Source organism: Zootoca vivipara, chromosome Z, assembly GCF_963506605.1.
Source record: "Zootoca vivipara chromosome Z, rZooViv1.1, whole genome shotgun sequence".
NCBI classification, from domain to species: Eukaryota; Metazoa; Chordata; class Lepidosauria; order Squamata; family Lacertidae; genus Zootoca; species Zootoca vivipara.
Genome location: NC_083294.1, coordinates 43,628,481 through 43,651,824, shown reverse-complemented (window position 1 = coordinate 43,651,824; position 23,344 = coordinate 43,628,481). Strand labels below are relative to the sequence as shown.

Here is a 23,344-nt window from a genome sequence, read left to right as displayed (position 1 = left end):
AACCCACAGCGTCACCTGCGCCCCAAGGCTAGGCTAGCCATAGCTAAACTTCCTGTCTGGACTACTGTAATTCACTCTATGTGGAGCTGCCCTTGAAGATGGCCTGGAGGCTGTAGCTGCTGCAAAATACAATGAGCATGTCTTCATGGACCTGATGGCGCAGGATCATAGAACTGTGGTATTTCACCATTTGCCATCTTGTCAACAGCCCCAATTCCAAATCTTTAGTTTTGATTGATAAAGCCCTCCATGGCTTAGGATCAATCTTCCCAAACAACATGGCACCCCATACAGCCCTTCCTGGGCTCTATAGTTAGCTGAGGAGACTCTGTTAGTGAAGCTAACTTTGTGCAAGGCACATAGCTTTAGAACTTACAAGACTTACAGGACTTTCAGGCAGGGCCTTCTCAGATTTGAAACAGTCTGCCCTATATACCCCAATGTTCAGCTGGCACCAACACTAGCTATTTGGGGGGCCAGCTGAAGTTATTCCTCTTCTGTCAGGCTTATGGGTAACACAATCATTGACCTATGGTGTCATAATACTCAGACTGATTGACACCTTGCTTTGATTTTCTGCTTTGATTTTTACATTTTAAACCTTGTCCGCCCCGAGGTCTTTTGACACAAAGCAAAATAGAACTCGCTCAAATAAACACATACACAAATAAATAACACCTGTCCATTGCCATGAAAATATTACCGGGGGCGGGGGGGGCGGGTTTGAGGCAGAGGAGAGAACCTGCTTGAAATGGTTACAAGGCTGCCTGCCCCTTTGAAGGGTACGGTATGTTCATCCCATAAATTGATAATGTGGGTTTATCTCCATGCTCTAAGCCTGCCTGTGATGTTTGAAGTTCAAAGAACACAGCCTCAGTTGCAATGCTCTTTAAAATATCTGCCACGTCTTCCTGGAGCTCTCTGTACTGAAGCTAATATGCTGTTGGATCCCCTTAGCCATACAGACTAGACAAAAAAATTAACTTCTGTCTCTTTGCTTTACCAAATGAGGCCGTATAATGAGGTTCTACAAATGCTGATTATGTCAGGTCTAGCAATGCAACCAGCAGACATTAAGATATCCTAAATGGTCTGTGTAACTTTGAAAAGCTTTCAGTTGAAGCAGAACTTTGAGCTGAAGCAGAACTTAGTACCGTGAAAAACTACCGCCAAATCATAGAACTGTAGAGCTGGAAGAGATCCCGAGGCCATTAAGTCCAACCTCCTGCATTGCAGGAATCTCAACACATGGTCCTACTGTCCATTTTGAAACCATGAGGGGTTTTGCTGTGGAAATGTGGAGAACTGAACTAAGGATTCGGAAAATGAGAGACTGAGGCCACATTCATACCATACTTTTAAAACACTATGGTACCACTTCAAAACAACCATGGGTTCCCCCAAAGAAGTTTGGGAGTTGTAGTTTGCTAAGGGCACTGAGGATTGTTAAGAGACCCTCATTCCCCTCAGAAAGCTACAATTCCCCGTGAAGAGAGACTGGTTGTTAAACCACTCTGGGAATAGTAGCTCTCTGAGGGTCTCTTAACAATCCTCAGTAACCTTAGCAAACTACAACTCCCAAACTTCTTTGCGGGAACCCATGATTGTTTGAAGTGGTACCATAGTGCTTTAAAAGTATAATGTGACCTGAGGGAAACCCAAATTGACAGTTTTGTTCATCCTGATGTATAATTTCAGTCCATGGAACACTCTCAAGTATGACTGTCACCAACATCACAGCCATTTCAGCATCAGGTCAAAATTCATTTTGCCCATGCATTTTCAACTTTTAAATGTATGGCCATCATTTGGTATGCTCTGTTGCTTTCAGTTGCTTATATTTAGGTCAAGTGGATGTTCTGTTGAATCAGATTGTTGGCATGACTGTTTATTTCAGAGCTTTACCAATCTGGTGGCCTCCAGATGTTTGAAGAGCGCCACAGGTTGGGAAAGATGAGTTTCTTTTGTGCCTCCTGCATGTCAGCCTGATATCCATTGTAGATCAGAGATGCCTAACCTCCTGGCCCTCCAGATGTGGTTGGACTCCATGCCATCACCCTGAACATTGGCCATGCTGCCTGAGGTTGATGGAAGTTGGAGTCCCATTGACATTCAGATGTCCACAGGTGTTCCTCATTCCTGTTTCAGATTGAAGACATTTTAAAAATGCTTTCAGTGAATAAATAAAATGTGAGACTTCCTGCTGCATATGTTCAGCCTCCAGATGTGGGTGGGGGGCTGCAGGAACTACAGGGAGGGGATGAGGCCAATGGGTTCATCTCCTGCTCTCCTTCTTCTGCCATACTAATATGGGGATGGAGCAGTGGAGAGGATGACTGAATAGATCTTATGAGTCTAAGATCTTTGGGTTCAGCTAGTAACATGCCTTATACTGCTTCAAAGTATTATTGCAACTGAGCAGTATAGAAATGTTGTGAACTAAATGAATAAAAACATGATACCAAATCAGATGGCTGGTCCAACTAGCTCAGCATTGTCAACATACCTAGTGACAATGACACACCAAAGTTTCAGCCCTGCCTGGAGATGGTGAGGAACTGATCCCAGGACATTCTGCATGCCAAGCAGGCACTCTCCTACAGAACTATGATCCTTAACTCATTAACTACCTTTGCCCTGGGCACTGCCATTACCTTTCCCACTGAAACTCACCAGGATGAGGTGGCAGTGAGGAAAAGGACTGCTTCTGGGACCTTTGTTAGCTCATGGTAGCATTACGAGGGCCAGGTTCCCTGGAAAACAGTTTCCTAGGGCTCCTGGGACCTTAATTTCATTTCCCATGAGTCTAGGGAATGCTGTTGCGGTAATGGAAACCTCGGCCACCACTCTACTCATTGCTAGCCAATAAAGAAAGATAAGTTTGGGGCAAACTAATTGGGGGAGGCATGAAGGGTTGGGATAAGGAGCCCCCCCCCATCCATTATGGTCATCCCTATATGGAGAGCAGCTTGTTTGTTTGTTTGCTTGCTTGCATGTTAATCTATTTATTATTGCATTTATATCCCACTTTTCCCTCCAAGGAGCTCGAGGGGCACACGTGGTACTCCTCTCCATTTTCTTCTCACAACAACCCTGTGAGGTAGGTCAGGCTGAGAGACAGTGACTGGCCCAAAGCCACCCAGTGAGGTTCATAGCCAAGTATGGATTTGAACCCTGGTCTCCCATGTTCCCACACCACACTAACTTTTCCAAAGTAATGCCTCGAGATGTCATTGCCATTTCCTAAAAACCCATCAGGAGAGGGAGAGGGATAAAATTCAAAGCTCAGAATATGCCTGTCCTGAGTTAGTTCATCTTAAGGAAGGCACTTCTAAGTCGAGCCCACTAAAGCTCCACCCACCACTGGCATCAAGCTATGACTGGCCAAATGTGTGAATGGACCACTGTAAATATATAACACCACAGACATAACCTCACATCACTTCAAATGCAACACTTTTCTATGCAAAATCATTTTCAGACATGCAGCTGCCAGACGTCCAGCTGATGGTGGTGACGTCTGGAGAAGTGATGCACTGGTTGTATTTGCTGAAGCATTCCTACTACTGGTAACTTTTCATACTGTTTGGCTTTGTTTTGATGGAGTCTGTCTGGAAATTGTCATACTTTGTGCCTTCCAACCCTTTGGGATGATTAGGGGCATTATGTGCACAGCATGTTGCAGTCCATGCTTTAAGGACCACAGGACTGGGTTTATTAAGGAGCATGTGCTGAGATGTTAAGAAATTTATATTTAAGGACACTGAGTAATGTTCATAATGGTGGTTATGTCATGCAGCAAACCGGTTTGCCCAGCATAGGAGATAATGTACAGCGGAGGGACAGTTTATCTGGGACTACATTGGAACCAAAATTCTTGAAAAAGGCAAGAAGGAATAATCAACAACCCAGCCTCCTAGCAAGTCCCCAACTGCATGCATTGCTTCACACGCTATTTTAATATAGAATTCCAAAAACAGCCATGGCTGGGTCCGTGCAATGAATGTTAAACAGCAAGGAAAATTATAAATAATAATAATAATAATAATAATAATAATAATAATAATAAGAGTAAATCAGGTCTGAAAAATCTGGTCAACACAGGGCTGACTACAGCTGAGTTCTAGTCAGAGCAGACAAATTAAAATTAACGGAGTTAGTCACGTCCATAGATTTCAATGACTTTACTCTGTGTATGACGAACAGTGGGCGGGGGGAACCTAGAAGGGCATTGTTTCACCCGTGAAAACTCCGGGAAGAATAATTCTAACAACTGATACAAGGGAGAAGATAAAAAGAATACCAGACAAATTGGGGGTGGTAAAGGCTGGCCAGAAAACATCACGCGGACAGTTAGATAAATCAACCCCACCATGCACAAGGTTTTTGTTTTGCTTTTTACATAGAAACAGATATCAAAAGTACGGCATGCATTGATACTGAATTAACGGGGGGGGGGGTCAAATTGTACAGTTGGAACTAGAAAGGTTACAAAGGGAGGATGCATCTAAAATCAACACCCTCGTCCCGCAAGACAACTTGTTCAAGGTGTTTCGGGAACGTAGGGGTAGAGTCTCCACTCATTGTAACAATAAGGTTGTATGTTGATTTAACATGCACACTCATCTCTGCATTCATCTTCACTGAAAAACGACACCTGGCCAAACGGTAACTTTATAAAGCCCCTCCTCCCCAAAATTAGATGTCCCCTATGATGCTCAACACCAATCTGTTTGTCCGCAAACCACTTAGACTAAAATGAGGAGCGGGGAATGGAAGCAGATCTTGAGTCCAAGCAGAGACTAGTGGGAATACAACAGTTTAGCCACCACCAACCCACAAAGGGTTTTTGGCATAACCATGCTGTGTAGCCTGAGATGCGAACGATTTTTTATTAGGCCCTAATTTGTTTATCTTTCGAGGTATGTGCATGTGAACCACTGGCTCCTGGTCACTCGCGTGCCGGGTCATGCACCTACAAACTGCTGCAGAATCAGTAGCACATCCGGCTAAAATCATAATAAAATTCCCCAGCCTGGAGATGTTTCATTTCAAGAACCAAAATTTAAAAAGCTCCGTGAGCTCGCGCGTGCCCGTGAGCGCGCGCTGTATAACAGGAGGGATTAGAGGCTGGTGCACCAAACGTGTTTGTGTGTGTGTGCATGTTAAATTTAGTAAGGTTAAATGTAGCAAGTGAGATGGCAATGCACACCTTTGCACCAACCTCGTGCGCCTGGAACTGATTGTTTGGGGAGCATCACTCGCTACTCTTCCCCACAACACACACACACACACACACACACACACACAGGTGCATAGGCGCGCGCGCGCACTCCCCATTTCGATTTTCCCTGCTCTCTCCCAGGTCCATCCCACCAAGAGCTTTGGTCTACCTTCGGTGCTAGTGGGGCTGTCTATGAAAGTAATCCATTGGCGCTAACCTCTTAGAGTCCTCATCTCCATTGCCTCTGCTCGTCCCCCGCCCCAACTCTATTTTGTCTCCATGGCAATTGTTATGCATTCAAAAGAAGAAGAAAAGCAATCCAGTCCCTTGCATGGGGAAAAGCTTGAAAGTCAGTGTGGGTTTGGGGAGTGGCTGCGAGAGGGAAGATAAGATGCAATTCAAAGCATCACATGTCCTCTTTCGGACACATGCAGCCGTCGGTGGACAATTTGCAAGAAGCCCCCCACCACGCCGCACCACCAGCCTTCCACCCCTGTCCCCCCGCTTCTTTGCAAGAGCTGCAGGCCTATCCAAACGCCCAGGCCACCTGGCCTGAAAGTGGCTATGACCATAGTACTGTATCCTATTGTTTCCTCTCCAATGTGGGCTGGAATAACCCACACTGACAGATGCGCTAATAGATGGGCTCCAACACCAGGTAGTTAAACGGCCCTCTTTTGCAAAGAGTTGCTGGGGGGAAGGGGCGTCGGCGCCAGAAAAGGCACGATGGGTGGGGGTACCCCATGTCTCTCTTCCATCTGTGGCACCTCTGAAGATCCCTGGGAATGAGTGAGCATCGCCGACTATGTTAGCTGCTACTACCCACCCCAGGAATAGGGGGGGGGGAATAACACGTTTCCTTTGCGCGCATACGAGCAAACGCACACACACACGCCCCACATTTATCAGGATACAGCCCCATCCCCAATTGCTACCACCAAGTTAAGAAAGAAAGAAAGAGAGAGAGAGAGAGAGAGAGAGAGAGAGAGAGAGAGAGAGAGAGGAGGATATATTATGCGGGGTTAATAATCCCACACTTCCTGGTACCTCCAGATCTATTGCAGAACACGGGTGCCGACGAGGCACATGCTGCCTCTCCCCGCGGCGCTCGCACACAAAGGAAGGCACCCCAACTGTCAGCGCCAAGACAGACACTGCAGCATTAGAAAAGGTCTACCTCCACCCCCACCCCTAAATGTGGTTCTCCCTCCCTCTACAATGGTGGAAAGAGGGAGGTAGAAGAGGAACTGTCAAACCCAAACACCTTGGGAAGGCAGCCCCCACCCAGGCAAAAAAATAAAATAATGCTTTAAAGCATGTGAACTGGGGGAGATGGGAAAGAGGCTTCCGTTGTCCCCATTTATTCTTCCTCTCCCATTCTTTCTTCCCAGAGCTCAGTACGGAAAGGGAAAGGCAGAAAGAGAGACAAAGGAAATTCTGGAGAGGAGGGGGGTGTATAGACAAAGGAGTGTTGCGCGGGGTGGGGGGCTGTGGAGAATGCAGGAGGAGGAAGAGGAGAAGGGGTCGGCAAAACACACAGAGAGAGACACACGCACACACGCACACACCTGGCCGGGCCCCTTACCTTTAGATGCATCTTTCTCTTCCTTTGACTTGATCACCTTCCCGCTCATAGATCCCAGTTTGGTTGTAAAATCCCCCCAAGAGACCTCGTGTGGACAATCCGACTGGACTTCCAGGAAATGCAGGCAGTGGATGGAGATATATGGACAGAGCGATGAGAGCGCCTTCTTTTTTTTCCCCCACCTTTCTTTTGTGGGTAAACGAGCAGCGGGTTGGAGAGAAGGGGGAAATCCTAAAAGCAAAATGTATTTTTCTTTAAAAATAAAAAATAAAAAAGGAGGGGGACGAGGGGAAGAAGAGAAGGGGAAGAGGGGAAGAAAGGAAGAATCAGGAGGAAATCTTGATGGCTCCTCGTGCTATTTCCTGGTGCAGGAGGGTTAAAGCCCACCACCACTGCCAAAGACTGTATTGAACCTGCTGGCTGGTGCTATCTCTCTCCCCCCTCCTGCCTAGTACAGGAGAAAGGGGGGCAGTGAAAGCGAGGGGGGTCCCCTGGACATCCGCAGGATTCTCCTTTGCCTTGGCTGGGAGGTTTGCAAGAGACAAAAGCAGTTTGCTGTCTTCTCTCTCCGCCACCAGATATTCCCTCTCCTCCTTCCACCTTTCCCAGGCAGCAGGAGAGGAGGGGGGGCACCACTCCTAATAGCTCCAGCCCACCCCCACCCCCCAGATGCTACTGACAGGCAGAGAATTACACACACCTCTCTTGTTCTCCCCACTCAGGCAAAGGGCGGTGGGACTGTCGCTTGGGGGAGGGAGCGTGCAATCTCCCTGCCTCCCCCCGCTCCTACACACACGATTCTTGTAAAAGTCTAGGGAGGTGTTGGAAGAAACGGAGGGGGGGTCGTTACACTGCAGAGAGAGGCGTGGATAAAACTTGCAGGGTTTCTTTTCAAACACAGGAGAAACAAATTGTATGTTCAGGTAGGGAGAATAGCTTTGGGCAAAGCTGTTCCCCAGGTGAAGAGAGAGGCGCTACCTGTTGGGTCTGGAGCAAAAGAGGGATGGGCGGGGGCTGCTTCTGCGTGGCCAAAAAAGAAAGGAGAGCAAATGCATAATAAAAGAGGATTTCGAATTTCCATGAAATTTGCATATGAAATTTGCATAGGAATGCAATGCTCCTCCATGGGGAAGCCTATGACCTGCGTGCCTGCTCTCCAGATTCTGGGTGTGGATGTGCAACTTCCAAGGGCTGTCTGGCTCTCCCTTCTTGATCTTTAAGGTGGACTTCAACTGGGCATCCCTTCCAACAAAAGACACCTTCCAATAAAGGGCTGGCCTCTAAGAGAGGGTTGGCCTCTGTTAGGGAAGGCAGAATCTGGTTTTACTTCCCTGGGACAGCTGAAGTAAAGAATCCAAGATAGCAATCCTAATGGGCATACTGGACTGCTGGTAAGTCCCATTACACAACATGGAGCTTACTTCCAAACACACATGCCTAGGATCATGCTGTTATTTCACAAAGTGGGTGAAAAGGGCAAAATACCACACCACCTGCACCCAGCTGCTTAGCTCAATATCTGGAAGGAATTAATGCCTTTAATTTTCAGCTGCAACCACTCGGTGTTGATTTAAGCGTAGGGACCCAGGTGGCGCTGTGGGTTAAACCACTGAGCCTAGGGCTTGCTGATCAGAAGGTCAGCGGTTCGAATCCCTGTGATGGGGTGCGCTCCTCTTGCTCGGTCCCAGCTCCTGCCAACCTAGCAGTTTGAAAGCACGTCAGAATGCAAGTAGATAAATAGGAACCGCTACAGCAGGAAGGTAAACGGCGTTTCCGTGTGCTGTTCTGGTTTGCCAGAAGCGGCATTGTCATGCTGGCCACATGACCCGGAAGCTGTCTGCGGACAAACGCTGGTTCACTCGGCCAATAATGCGAGATGAGCATGCAATTCCAGAGTCGGTCACGACTGGACCTAATGGTCAGGGGTCCCTTTACCTTTACCTTAAACCAGAGGGTAGATTGACACCAAGGGAAGGAGGAAACTCTAGGGCCACTTTTTTGAATTGGGCTTTGATGGGACCCAAGCTGGAATTGTGGACCTTCACAGCTTCCTTCTTACCCATCCCCTTTCACCTTCATCAAGTTTTCATCTTGCAGATGCAGAAAATGCAAGCAGCTCTAGGTTTGGGTGGCTGCTCAGGCAAGGCACCCTCCATGGGACCCCCCCTTCCTCAGTGAGGCTCCACTCCACTTCCATTGTCGCCATCCACTGCCCCTCCTCTTCCTCACCATTGCAACCTCTTGCTTGCTTGCTTGCCAGTTAGAGAGCCAATGAGCAAGAGGGCTGTGACATCTCTGGCTCCTCAAGATCACTGCTCCCGTTACCTGGGCAAGAGCAAGAGGAGGGTGAAGCAAGGAGGCTGCAGTGGTGAAGAGGCGGCCCAGTCCCAAGAGGCTCTTGTTAGCAGCCCCCAAAAAATGCCTGACTATGCTGACTCTTGATGTCATGCAGCCCCTGAAGCCAACAGAACCAAAGCTGAACAGAAAGGTCCACCAAGGCAAGAACCATGAGGATAAGTATCCACAACAGCTGTTCTCTCACTGCTTGTGAATTCTTCTTCCTAATTAAGAAGGGGGGGGGATAGTGTTTGCCATCCTTTCCCACACATGTAAGTCCCCATGCAAGAGAATGGTGGAACTTGCCAAGTCACCTGGGTGAAAAGAATCCAGAGGTTATATATTGTCTACGCCTTCAGCCATTAACAAATTATGAAAAATCTGGATTTTAAAATTATTTAAGTGGTACGTGTTTGTGTGTGTGTCTTTGATGAGTTGAGGAAGTTCTCCAATCCTGGACACACATCTTGGTGTGATGTGGAATGGCTTCCAAAGATAACATCATAAATGCCAAATAACTCCCCAAGAAGGATGTTAAGCATTTTCTTAAAGAGGAAAAGAAATGTGATGATCACCTTTGGTGTCACTGAATGTGCATTTTGGAGGAGGGAGAGATGTGTCCTCCACTCAAAGTCTTGCATTGCAAAACTTAAAATGCAAATTTTGACTGGATTTGAATGCATGCTGAGCTTCTCTTGGCTGATGTTCCAGAGTCAGTGTCATGATCCGGGCTGTTTACGAGCGAAGTCCCAGCAAGGAGCATCGGGACCGGGGGCAAGATGGTAGGCACGAACATCCAGGGAGTAGAGGCCCAAGGGTCAAGAAGCACAAGGGAAGAAGTCACAGTATGAAGGTTGAAGCACAAAGTCACAGTCCGAAGGTCAAAGCATAAAGTCACAGTCCAAGGGTCAAGGCACGAAGTCATGGTCAAAAGGTAAGGAGGCACAAGGCGAGGCAGAGAGTGCATTGCTGTGGCAAAGTGCTGAGGGAAAATGCTGGCCTTATATCCCTTGCCGGCTCTTGCCACCAGGTGCAGTGAATACCAAATGGCCTCACCTGTGCGGCCGCGCCCTGCCTCTCGAGAGCAAGCCGAAGAGGATCCCAGTCCTGCAAAGCCCTGCTGGTCCCAGGGCCTGGCTCCTGCACAAACTCCTGACAGTCAATACATCACTTTATGCCTAAAACAGCAATCTTCCATTAATCCCTGGGGTGTGAAAGCTTTTTTTCAAACTGAGGGCCACATTCCTCTCCAGGTGACCTTCTGGGGGCCATATGCCAGTGACAAGTGGGGATGGAGGCAAAAGTGGGCAGGGCAACTAATGTGGATTATACCATTGTTTGGTAGGCTGCTTTCTGCACAAAATCACAAAACCCTTTCTACCCTCCATTCAGGTAAGCAAAAGGCATGATCAGAGTTCAAGGACACAGTCCAGCCTGGCAAAAGCACTTGGGATGAAAAGCAAGACCAGAGAGTGGATTGCAGAGACAAAGGGTGATTTGGTGCAAGTTTGAAGGGCCAGATAGAGAGGACCTACAAGCCTGAGATTCCCCATTCTCAATCTACTTTTGATGCCCCACTCCAATAATGGGCATGTGTCCTACTTTGCAGAATGCAATTCTCTATTTTATGGACTGTTCAGGCCAAGTTTGGTTTAAGGAATGGAGAAGGGAGAGCAGTTGGATCCATGAAGTTGCCCATTCACAGTCAGCACCTAGGATAGATAGGTAGGTACAGGGTTTTTTTTTAAAATCAGCTGGAACTCACTGGAACTCAGTTCTGGCACCTCTCAGGTGGGCGCCATTGCCATTGTAAGAGAAGAAGGGAGGTGTTCATGGTGAGTTCTGACACCTCTTTTTCTAGAAATATAGCACTGAAGGTAGGTAGGGTAGGTAGGTAGGTAGGTAGGTAGGATCATAGAATTGTAGCATTGGTAGGTGCCACAAGGGTTATCTAGTCCAACCCTCTGCAAGGCAGGAATCTTGCACCCAATGTGGGCCTCAAACCCACAACCCTGAGATTAAGGGGTCTCATGCTCTACCAGTTGAGCTAGATAGATGATAGCTGCCTTGTTATCTGACTTCAGTATACATACATTTCACACACAGAAACAATGAGGAGGGTTGAAGAGGAGGGAATAACACTTTTTAAAGGTTTGTCTTTACATGTTGCCCTAAAGAGAGGCTATCCCCCCTGCAGAAGAGTGAAGGGAGAAGACCTCTGAAATGGCATCTGGTGTATCCAGCTACTCATACTAAGAATAATCACCTTTTATGTTAAGCAGTGTCACCTGTTTAACTGGAGGTGTCTTATTAATAGATGCAAACTTCAAAAGAAGAAGATTAAAACAGATTAAAAATTGCAGCCTTAGAGAGGGAAAGTTGTGGGTTGCTACTAGAGGACACTGGGAATGCTCCAAACTCATGCAATTAATATCTCAATAGTTGTTTTGAAGGTTTCCCAGCTTGAGTTTTAAGAATGTGTATCAGAAATGATACACATGCCTCAGATTTTTGCAACAGTGGAGAAGGGTTGTAAGTAGTGTCCCCTCAAAAGAGGTACCGTAAGAGCACAAGAACATAAGGAGAGCCTGCTGGATCAGGCCAGTGGTTCATCTAGTCCAGCATCCTGTTCTCACAGTGGCCAACCAGATGCCCCCATAGGAAGCCCGCAAGCAGGATCTGAACACAAAAGTAACTCTCTCCTCCTGTGGTTTCCAGCAATGGGTATTCAGAAGCATTGCTTCCTCTGGCCATGGCTGCAAGGTCAAGCCCAGGGACTCACCTAATCCAGCATCCTGTTCTCACAGCAGACCTGATGCCTATTTGCAGCCCGCAAGCAGGACTTGAGTGGAACTGCAGCTCTCCTACACTGACCTGCACTGCTAGTTGAATGTAGCCCACTCAATGAGCCCTGCAGTCTGCCAGACACAAGAGGCACCACATGTGGTTGGTGAATTGTTTCATGGGTCACAGGCTTTGCAGGCAAGAGCTGGAATCAGATCTAATTAATGGCTGGCTACATGTGCATAGGATATATGCTCGTACTACCCAACCCCTCCTGCTCCGTCCCTTCCCAGCCTTTCAGAAAGCACCAGCATTTTAAGAGTGTTGGATAATGATAAGGAGGTGTGGATGTTCCCAGCTGATGTCATCCATCTCCTGGCCAATCACAATCAGTGGGGTCTTTCTGCTTCATTGCCCCATTTGCTGTATGAAAGTCAGAACCCCCAATAGTCTGACCCGGGCACAATGTCACAGACAGAATTTAATGAGCAGGAAACATTTGCCTTCTGGAGCTGTCTGGAGCTAGGCAGCAATTAATTCATAGACCACAGCAGAGCTTCATAAGATGTCAGCCACCACAAGCCCTTTGCTTGCTTCTTTTCTTTTCTTTTCTTTTCTAATACTTAGCACTCTCAGAACATTTCCATATCTGGAGCATGGTTTTCTGCAGATTACAAAGGCACATATTTTGGTTTGGTTTTATTAAGGGTCTAATTCCAGGAATGGTTGGATACAGCCACCTCGGTCTGGTCAATGCCTGGATAGGAGATCACCTGGGATCCCAGTGGGAGACTACTTTGAGCTCCGTAATGTTAGAAAGTTGAGATACAAGTATCATAGTCTTATATTCCAATACTTATCTCAGGTCTCCAAATATCAGTCCTTCTGTAGCCAAAAGGGCATTTGCCAATGCACAATAGACTGTAAGAAGAGCCGTACTGGATCAAGCCAAAAGGGGGCCCATCTGGTCTAGCACCCTCTTCTCACACTGGCCAACAGATGCCCATGAAAAACCCTGAAGCAGGACTCTCCCCACTTGTAATACTCAGCAACTGGTATTCATTCACCCACTCCAACAGTGAAGGTGGAATATACAGATTGTGGCTAGCAGCCATGGAGAGCCTTCTCCTCCATGGATTTGTCTAATTCTCTTTTAAAGCCACCCAGGTTCGTGGCCATCACTGTCTCTTGCTCTGTGGTATAACAATGTGCTAGGTGAAGAAGGCCTTCCTTTTGTCTGTTATGAATCTTCCAACATTCCTCCTCATTGGATGGCTCTATGTCAGGCATCCCCAAACTGCGGCCCTCCAGATGTTTTGGCCTACAACTCCCATGATCCCTAGCTAACAGGACCAGTGGTCGGGGAAGGTGGGAATTGTAGTCCAAAACATCTGGAGGGCCGAAGTTTGGGGATGCCGGCTCTATGTTCTAGTGCAATGAGAGAAGGAGAAAAAAACTTTTCTCTACCCACTTTCACTGTTCCATGCATTTTACTCAAGGTGTAAGAAGGTTTGGTGAAACTCTTAAGTTTGCAGAAACGCAGAAAATCTTCAGAAGGCAACTCCAAAACAGCCCAATGGGAACTGAGCATGCTCTATGGCCACAGAGTAGGACAGTCGGTAGAGCATAATCTCATGGGTTTGAGTCCCATGTTAGGCAAAAGATTCCTGCATTGCAGGGGGTTGGACCAGATGACCATTGTGGTCACTTTTAATTCTACGTTTATATGATTCTATGAAGTAGGGTTGACCTATTTATCCAGGACATGCCCTCTTTTTCATGGATATGTAAAATAGTGATCATAGAGATCCATAGTTAAAAGTAGATGTTGGCAAATGTATTCTCTTTTTCTTTTTCTTTTTGCTCTTCAAAATAAGGTAACAGTACACTGGCCACTGTGGGGTAGGGGACATGGAAAACTGGAAAAAAGCAGAACAGAGGAGCTAGAATCATAAACAGCAAAACTTTGCACTGCAACATTCTTTTGCAGCCCTCACTTGTCACCCTGAATTTGAAAAAGAGCCATTGTACACAGTACAATAACAAAGAGAGAGAGAGAGAGAGAGAGAGAGAGAGAGAGAGAGAGAGTTTATAACACATATTTTAATGCCAAATACTCTTTCAATCATTAACACAGCCACTTTTAGATGTCTAAATCTGGGTTGGGGAATAGGTGTTGTTTTCCTGTTATTGAAAGTCTGTGGAACCAAGCAAAGTTGGACCAGGAGGTGAGAGCCAGGAATGATGAAATGGTGTGAGTGTCAGACAAGAGCAAGAGATAGGATGCTGGATCAAATCTCTGCTCAGCTAGGAAGCTTACTGGGTGACCTTGGGCTAATGACTCCCTTCTCAGCTTCATCTACATTGCAAGGTTGTTAGGAGAGGATAAAATTGAGGGGGTGGGCAGGGTTAGGTTGAGCTCCTGACCTGCAGGGAAGGGTAGGTTTCAAAGGCAAAAAAATAAGAGCAAATAATAATAACAAATTTATTTAAAAAAATAAAATACCCAGAACAAACTTAGTTGGTCTCTAAGGTGCTACTGGACAATTTTTTTAATCCCCCCCCCGACTGCATCAGACCAACACGGCTACCTACCTGAACAAATAAAATTGTGTTTTCTGTTTGGGACATCTTGATAGGAATCAGAATGACACTCTTTACAGGTGGTGGCAAAGATGGCACATCGTGCTTGGGAGAGTGCTAGCTGATTGCTTTCAACAGCTATTTCTTTCTCTCCTGAAAGCTGGCATGCTTCTCCACACACATTTCCCACAACAAACTTGGCTAAGAATGATGTAATACAAGAACATGCCTTATACCAAGCCAGGCTTCTGGTCCAGCAAACTTAGTATTGTCCACCCAGCAGGCAACTGTTCTTCAGGGTTTCAGGTAAGAATATTTCCAGTCCTACCTGGAAATGACAGGGATTGAATCTGAGACCTTCTGCATGCAAAGCAGATGCTCTACCATCAGGGGTAGGCAACCTAAGGCCCATGGGCCACAAGCGGCCCACAGGGGTCGTTTAACCAGCCCACGAGCCGCCCCTGAACCAAGCTGCCTGCTTGGCGAGTCCCCACGCGCTGCGCTAAACCGGCACAGTGCAGTGCGGGGACTCGCTTTCGTGGCACTGGAAATCACGTCTGCGCAGACGCAGACACCAGAAATCGTATCAACGCAGACACTGGAAATCGCAAGCACGCACACTCACACAGGCGAGCGATCCAACCCATGGAGAGATCTCCACTGGAGTGAATCGGACCAGACGAGGTAAACCTTGGCGACCCCTTCTCTACCACTAAAGTGTGACTGAAGGAGCAGTAGTTCAGGGTTGAAGACCCATTGCTATTACTGCAACAGGGTCCCAGCAGACTTTCTGGCTCCAATTTCCTTCAGCCACTCAATTAGCAGGAAAGTGAGGTTTTTTTTAGCCTCTGGAAATAAATCCTCTCACCCTTTGAGCTGATTGGAACCAATTGGAGTTGATTGGAAGGGAGGAGTTTTTGTTTTTGTTTTTGCTCTTGTTCTTGTTTTTATGTAGTTTGTGTTCTCATTTTGCATTTCTTTGTAACTGCCCTGTGATCTTCAGATGAAGGATGGTATGCATATTTAATAAATCATCATCATCATCAAGGATGTGATTTAGCCTCTTATCGGCTCGTAGGGTCATTCTGGAGAAGGTGCCCAAGAAGAACACAGAGGGCAGATTGTTCTGTGTGCTCCAAAGCACACAAGAACAGTAAAAACACCAGGTGCTTCAGTTTCAGGAGAGTGGCTGCAAGTTCTGCTGCATACAACAGGACTTCAAGAAAAAACATGACTTAAACCACTCTGAAAGAATATATCAGAGCACTTCAAATTGTTTGTCCATTCTACTCCAGAGGAAATAGTAGCAACACATGGACATCTGTGCAGGTGACTGCAATGCATTCCTAATTATAATATTATTGCATAATATTAAAGGGTTGCATAATCTTAGAAGGGTGTGTTGTGTGGCTGTGACTATCATGAAAGGACCCTGCACTTCTGAATTTTCCATGCATGGTGTCATGGTAGTCAGGAATAGATTCATCTTACATTTTACATAAATTCTACAAACCACTGCAAAAAGAGCATCAGGGATCAAATCTCCCCATCACCCCTACATTTTCCATCCCAACCCTTTCTGCTGTTATTCCATGATTCAAGTGAAGCCATCTCCAATTCAGGATTGCATTTCATTTGCTGCTGGAGAGGGCGGGGTTGTTGACAAACACCAGGAGTCTAGAAGACTAGGGAGTTTCCAGTAAGAGAGCCATGGAATAAAGATGGTTAAATGTTACAGCACAAACAGAAGTGTTTTCTTTGAGGGGCGGGGAGGAAAAGATTTGTCACTCCAAGCCCAGGATTTCTTGCCCCATTGCCCTCCCCTTTTAAGAAAGCTTTTTAAAAAAATACTTTGCATAAAAGGGCACCAGGGCAAAATGATGGTGTGAGACTTCAGCTGCCCATCATCTTAACTTCTCCAGATAATCTATATTTGTAAATTAGCATTTGAAAATCTGGTGCAAATCTGTGTCATGGGCCAGTGTCCCACATCCTTTAAGTACCTAGCAATGCAACCCAAACATGATCGGGTGGTTGGGAAACCTCCTCCAGAAGGAAAGTTTGAAAGCATTTGAATAACTTTTTACAAACTTTTACTTTGAATGGCGAGCAGCATAGCACCACAGGAAGCTGCCTCATGCTGCCTCAGACCCTTGGTATTGTCTACACTGACTGGCAGCAGCTCTCCAGGGTTTCAGGCAGGGTTTTCTCCCAGCCATAGCTGGAGATGTTAGAGATTGATGCTGGGACCTTCTGCAGGTAAAGCAGATGCTCTACTTCAGCATTGAGGGACAGGACAGCACTGAGAGAGCTTCTCGGTGGATGTGGAGAACATGGCTATGCTACAGGGACTTTCCCCCTCTGTCTCTCAAATCTGCAATAACTTAGGGTCCATCAAAACTGGAATAAAGGGCGGGTGATTCAAGGCAGACAAAGAAAGGACTTCTTCACCTGTAAAGGTAAAGGTAAAGGGACCCCTGACCATTAGGTCCAGTCGTGACCGACTCTGGGGTTGCGCGCTCATCTCGCATTATTGGCCGAGGGAGCCGGCGTATAGCTTCCAGGTCATGTGGCCAGCATGACAAAGCCACTTCTGGCGAACCAGAGCAGCACATGGAAACGCCGTTTACCTTCCCGCTGTAGTGGTTCCTATTTATCTACTTGCATTTTGACGTGCTTTCGAACTGCTATGTTGGCAGGAGCTGGGACCAAGCAACGGGAGCTCACCCTGTCACAGGGATTCGAACCGTCGACCTTCTGATCAGCAAGCCCTAGGCTCAGTGGTTTAACCACAGTGCCACCTGGCAAAGATGGCCACTAGCTTAGAGGGAATTTTGGGCAGTCTTTGCCAACTTGGCATTCTCCCGGTGCTTTGGTCTACAATTCCCATCAGCCTCCACCAGCACCAGTTGGCAAAGGTTGATTCTGGGGGAAAACACAGAGGAGGAAGAGAGATTGGCCACAAGCTACAAGAGTTAAATGGACTCTCCATATTTAGAAGCAGTATATCCCAAATGCTGCTTCCCAAATGGGCAACAGCAGGAGAGGGTTATTCAACATCACCCACTCCTTGCTGGCTTCCCAAGACCACAGTAGAAAGAAGAATTTGGAGATAGAAATGAGATGCAGCAGGATTTGTTTGGCTAAGAGATTGGTTAACATTAGTGAATAGCGAACTTCTGGACTTGGAGGGCTTTGAAAATAAATTTGGGTGGCACGCCTATCTTGTGGATGACAAATTGAAAGTCCACAAAGGGTTTAATAACCATATCATCAAGCGATCACTTATGGGCATTTGGAATAAACATAGGAGACTGCTGGAGCCAAAAACACCTAGATGGGCGTCCCCCATGGAAATAATTACAGTAAAAAAGGTAAATTTAGAGAGGAGGTGGGGAAACTACTCGGTCCTGCTAGAGGAAAAAGATGGAATTTTGAAAATTAAAGATTATGAGGAGGTAAAACAGCACCTAACGGGTTGGATACAATACCACCAGATCCACAGTAAGTTTAACGAACACAAACACAGACAAGGATTTTTGAATGAACCCTCTTTATTGGAAAAAAATTTAATTAAATCAGACACCAAATTAATATCTAAAATGTATAGTACATTACTTGAATGGGAGACTAAGGACGAGATGGTTAAGGAAGTGATGACAAAGTGGGCCATCGATGTAGGGAGAAGTATAAACACGGAGGAATGGGAGAAGTTATGGACAAGAACCTGGAGATTTACAGCATCAGAGGGAATAAGGGAGAATATGATTAAGTTATTTTACAGATGGTATATAACCCCCGTTAAAATTCATAAAATGTATAAAACCAGGGACAATTTGTGTTGGAAGTGCAGAAAAGAAACAGGAACATTTTTACATGCGTGGTGGCACTGTGGGGAAATAAAGAAATTTTGGACCCAAGTATTTGAAGAGATCAAAAAAATGTTCAAATATAATATAAAAAAGACCCCAGAACTTTTTCTACTGGGGATTATGGATAATACAATCAAGAAAAAAGATGAGACACTGTTCTTGTACGCAATGTCAGCGGCAAGAATATTGATCGCATCGTATTGGAAAACCAAAGAGATACCTAATATTGAGGAATGGAGGGAAAAGCTGTTTGGATACCTAGATTTGGACAACCTGACGAATTCAATTAGAGGACATTCGAACAAGAAATTCCAACTTAATTGGGTCAAATTTGGGGAGTATATGAAAAAACAGTGTCCCACGGTAAAGTCCTGGGTTCATTTTTAGTTCTTGTATTGAATAACATAGATTGATCCAAATATGATAAGGATGATAATTGATGTATTTCTATTTATAAATCATTTTAAGGTATATATTGGTGGATATATGGGGAAGCAGTAATGGTATATAGCATCTAAGGAACCTGAGAGAGAGATGAGGGGAAGTCAACTAGGAGGGATGGAAATTAAGTTAATTTAATTTGTGGATATAGCTAATCTGAGATTTCTTTTCTATTATGATTTGTATTTTGTAAGTGTGTGGATGAGTTTTATGTTTGTATTTTTTAATCAGATTTTCAATAAAGTTCATTTTTAAAACTAAAAAAAAAAGAAGAAGAAGAATTTGGTCAGACCCAACCAGACTATCCTTATCCTCTTTGTAATTCCAATTAAGCCATAAGGGAATTATGCGAAGGGGAGATAGGAGCTTGTAAAGAACCTATATAAACAGCGCGAAAACTGATCATACTTTTTCATGGTCTTCCCTGGATGCACCAGCTTTTTATTTTCTTTCAGAGTTGGATCCAGTTCACCCAAACAACGCTCCCATCCCCACCATCACTGTGTCACCTACCTTAATCCGAGAAAGGGCCGTGAGCTGTGTGCCTTAGAAGCTATTCCTGGCCAAGAGTTCCAGCGCTCTTCGGGGTAAAAATCCTGAAATAATCCTATGCATTTAGCACGTGCTTAAAAAATCCTCAAGAACAATGGCACAAAAACAAAACACAATCTCTGTCCTTAAAAAAACACACACACAACTCCTTCTCCCGGTTTCCCGTGGCCTTGGGAAAACACTCCAGAGGAACAACCCTCTGAATCTGGTAGACAGAAGAATGACCCATGCAGTAAAAAGGATCAGAGGCCTGCCATGCTCAACCAAAGATGTGGCAAGTCACAGGGTTTCTCCAGCGGCTATTTTTAGTGAAACAGAATTCGTCAAGTTGTTTTGACTTCCCAGGTTGCTCTCCTCTAAGTGCTGGAGAAGGCAGCTGTGCATCCAGATCGCCTTACAGCATGGAGGATCCCTTTCAGAGCCAAAGTTGGAGAGGAGAGGCCCCAGGAAGAGACAAGTGATCAGGGGTGCTGTCAAGAAAGGGAGGGCATTAGGGCAGCCGTCCATGACTCCCCTTGGAAGAGGGCCAACAAAAGGGCTGGTTTGCCACATTTTGAACACATGCCCACCACAGTGATGCATACTTACACACAGACACACACAGAGAGTGTTCAATTTCTTAAAGCATACCACAGCAAATGAAGGGACTCACTCAGCTGCGTGCCTTGAGGTATAACAGCTGTAGAATATCACCCTTTAAAAGTATGTAAATATGTTTGTTTGATTTTTGAGAATGCAGCTGTAAAAGGTCAATCAGATGTGCAAATCAGGCAAAGGGGGGGGGGAAACCACTCGTAACTGTGACCGTGATTGTGACTGAGTGAGGTACAGGGGTTGTTTATATCACTGTCTTCTTCTTAAATATTAAGAAACAAGTATGGAACAATGAGACAGATTTTACAGTTCTCTTTAACCACCCCATTGTATTCTGAATTTCCCAGGAGCACGTGGCTGGCCATTGCCAATGGGCCTTTTGGCCTCATTTCAACAGAGCTGCTTCTGAAGGTACATAGAATCACAGAGTTGGAAGGGACCACTGTAAAGCAGGAATATTTTGCTCAGCTTGGGGCTTGAACCCACAACCCTGGGAATAGGAGTCCGGTGTTCTGCCAACTGAGCTCTCTCATTTCCCCATCCTTTTCGGCGTATGCCGACAGGTGCAAAAGGGAAACTTGGATCAGTGTTAGCAATTGCAAATATAGGAGCAGCCCCAGAAATGGCAGTCACTCCTGGTGTGCTTGAGTTCATTCCTTAGATAGGCTCTCCTCTCAGTCTAAGAGAGAGAGAGAGAGGGAGAGGGAGCGGGAGAGGGAGAGGGAGAGAGAACAAACAGCTGTGATTGGTTCTGTGCTGGCCTGACCAAGGCTGATGGGAGTTGTAGTCCAAACTATCTGGAAAGCACCAGCTTGGGGAAGGCTTGCCCATGGTTTCAGTGAGAGTGAACATGATATAAACATGTCATCACCTTCTCTGAAGACTCTGGACTTCTTTGCCTGCTGCTTTCCCCTTCCCTGCTTTTCTTTCAGAACAGGGATTAGACCAATGGTTTTCAAAGGTTGTGGCGTGACATACTGGTGTGGCAGGAAAGATTCAAGGACAATCTAAGAAACATTTACTTTTTTAAAATAACTTTATTGAAATCGAAATAAAAATATACAAATATAACATGTACAAATAATATAAACGAAACAAAACAATTTGTACAAGGTGTGCAAATAAAAACCTACTAATGAATATATAAATCATAACCTAAATTGAGTAGATCTTTTATATATATATATATATATATATATATATATATATATATATATATATTATCAAATAAAATAATTTCTTTTGACTTCACAAGAATTCTCCTATAAACCGACTTCCACTGTCATCATCCCGGGCTAATAAACTCACATATTTTTATGCTGCTTCCCTTCACATTCCATTTTTGAATCAATACGGAATATTAAAAGTAAATCCAAGTCTTTATTGAGGGGCATTACCTTTTCAAATAATCCCCAAACTTTTCCCAATTCTGATTGAATTTCCAATTTCTGCCTCCTCTGATTGAATTTGTTAATTTGGCCAATTCTATATAGCTAAATATTTTTCCCTGCCATTCTTCAATTTTAGGGGTCTCTTGTTTTTTCCAATATTTGGCAGTTAGGATTCTCGCCGCCACCACTGCATACCTCAGGATATCCACGTTGGTTCTTTTATAATTTGAGAAGTTGGTTGTAAATTAAGACGGAAAGTAAAGGACTTTCATCTCAAGCACCCTTTGGGTTCGGTCAGACAGCCAGTTACAAATCCACTGAATGGTAGCATTGTGTGGCCCGCATTTTACCAGCTTCTTTACAAGAATATCATGGGGCAAGATAACTAAGCAAGTGCTAGAAATTACCCCAAAATTGGTTTTACTAAGTATCTTTCAAGATAACAACGCTCACTCAGAACACAAAGAATTTATAATCCACCTATTGTCAGCAACAAGAAACATCATAGCCAGACACTGGAGGGACCTGTCAGGAGTAAGTATGGACCAATGGTACCAGGTTGTATGGGAAACGGCCCTACTAGAAAAACTAACCAGTAAGCTGAAACTGACACAGGGACAAACAGAAGAAGACACCTTCACCCCAGTATGGTTCCCCTTCATCACTTATACAGCCCAACAAGACAACGACAAAAACTTACCGTCAGCATACAAATCAATATAGCTAACCTAAGCAAAACATCCTCCCTCCCCACTCACACAAGAAACTAAAGATCATCACAGCCGACCACAAATGAGCAATCACATCCTAAGACGAATCCCGACCTCTCTCACCAACAGAGAAGCACGAACAAACAACAGAGAACCTGCACAAACGACGCTGACGCCGAACCCCTACACATATCAAGAAAAACAGAAACATTGACAATCCACCACACCCAACTCCCCATCCCACCCACCTCTTTCCCCCCCCCTTCCTCATAAGGTCTCAACAAGTAAAACTGATGTGTAAACATGATGCATGAGACACTGCACCACCTTTGTAACCCAAAAAATCCTTAATAAAAATAATTATATAAAAAAAGAATATCATGGGGCACCTTGTCAAAGGCCTTGCTAAAATCAAGATAGGCTACATCCACAGCATTCCCTTCATCTACCAGGCTTGTAATTCTGTCAAAAAATGAGATCAGATTAGTCTGACATGACTTATTTTTCAGAAACCCATGCTGACTTTTAGTGATCACAGCATTTCTTTCTAGGTGCTCATAGACCGTTTGCTTAATGATATGCTCTAGAATCTTTCCTGGTATTGATGTCAGGCTGACTGGACGGTAATTGTTTGGGTCCTCTTCTTCCCCCTTTTTGAAAATAGGGACAACATTTGCTCTCCTCCAGTCTGCTGGGACTTCGCCTGTTCTCCAGGAATTCTCAAAGATTATTGCCAGTGGTTCTGAAATCACCTCTGCCAGTTCTTTTAATACTCTTGGATGCAGTTCATCTGGCCCTGGAGATTTGAATACATATAAACTAGCCAAGTATTCTTGTACTACCTCCTTACTTGTTCTGGGCTGTGTTTCCCCTGCTGAATCATCTGCTCCATATTCTTCAGGTCGGGCATTGTTTTCTTTTTTGGAGAAGACTGAGGCAAAGAAGGCATTGAGGAGTTCTGCCCTTTCTCTGTCCCCTGTTCGCATTTCACCATCTTCTCCTCTAAGTGACCCCACTGTTTCCTTGTTCTTCCTTTTGCTACGGACATACCCATTAAAGCCCTTTTTGTTTCTTTTAACCTCTCTAGCAAGCCTGAATTCATTCTGTGCTTTAGCTTTTCTGACTTTGTCTCTACACATGCTAGCTATATGTTTGAATTCCTCTCTGGTGATTTCCTCCTTTTCCCATTTTTTTGTACATATCCCTTTTAAATCTTAACTCAGTTAAAAGTTCTTTAGATAGCCACCCTGGCTTCTTTGGGTACCTTCCAT

The 23,344-nt window shown here is 45.2% G+C and overlaps 2 protein-coding genes across 6 annotated transcripts in view; both read right to left on the bottom strand.

Annotated features, from left to right (window-relative positions):
• The window catches only part of FGF13 (fibroblast growth factor 13), a 270,635-nt gene extending 250,938 nt beyond the window's left edge, over nt 1-19,697 (bottom strand). The window contains exons 1-3 of one of the 5 annotated variants that reach the window (XM_035125705.2): nt 19,340-19,695; nt 14,526-14,841; nt 6,810-7,040 (exon numbers count right to left, since the gene is read on the bottom strand). In XM_035125705.2, the coding sequence (XP_034981596.1) occupies nt 6,810-6,858 (49 nt within the window). In that variant the 5' untranslated portion in view covers nt 6,859-7,040; nt 14,526-14,841; nt 19,340-19,695. Of the gene's footprint in view, nt 1-6,809; nt 7,062-14,525; nt 14,842-19,339 lie in introns of those variants that run through there. The other 4 variants (XM_035125708.2, XM_035125703.2, XM_035125704.2 and 1 more) reach the window with 4 other exon arrangements.
• ATP11C (ATPase phospholipid transporting 11C) overlaps nt 1-23,344 on the bottom strand; it is an 895,731-nt gene that overhangs the window by 581,648 nt on the left and 290,739 nt on the right. The window lies entirely within an intron of this gene.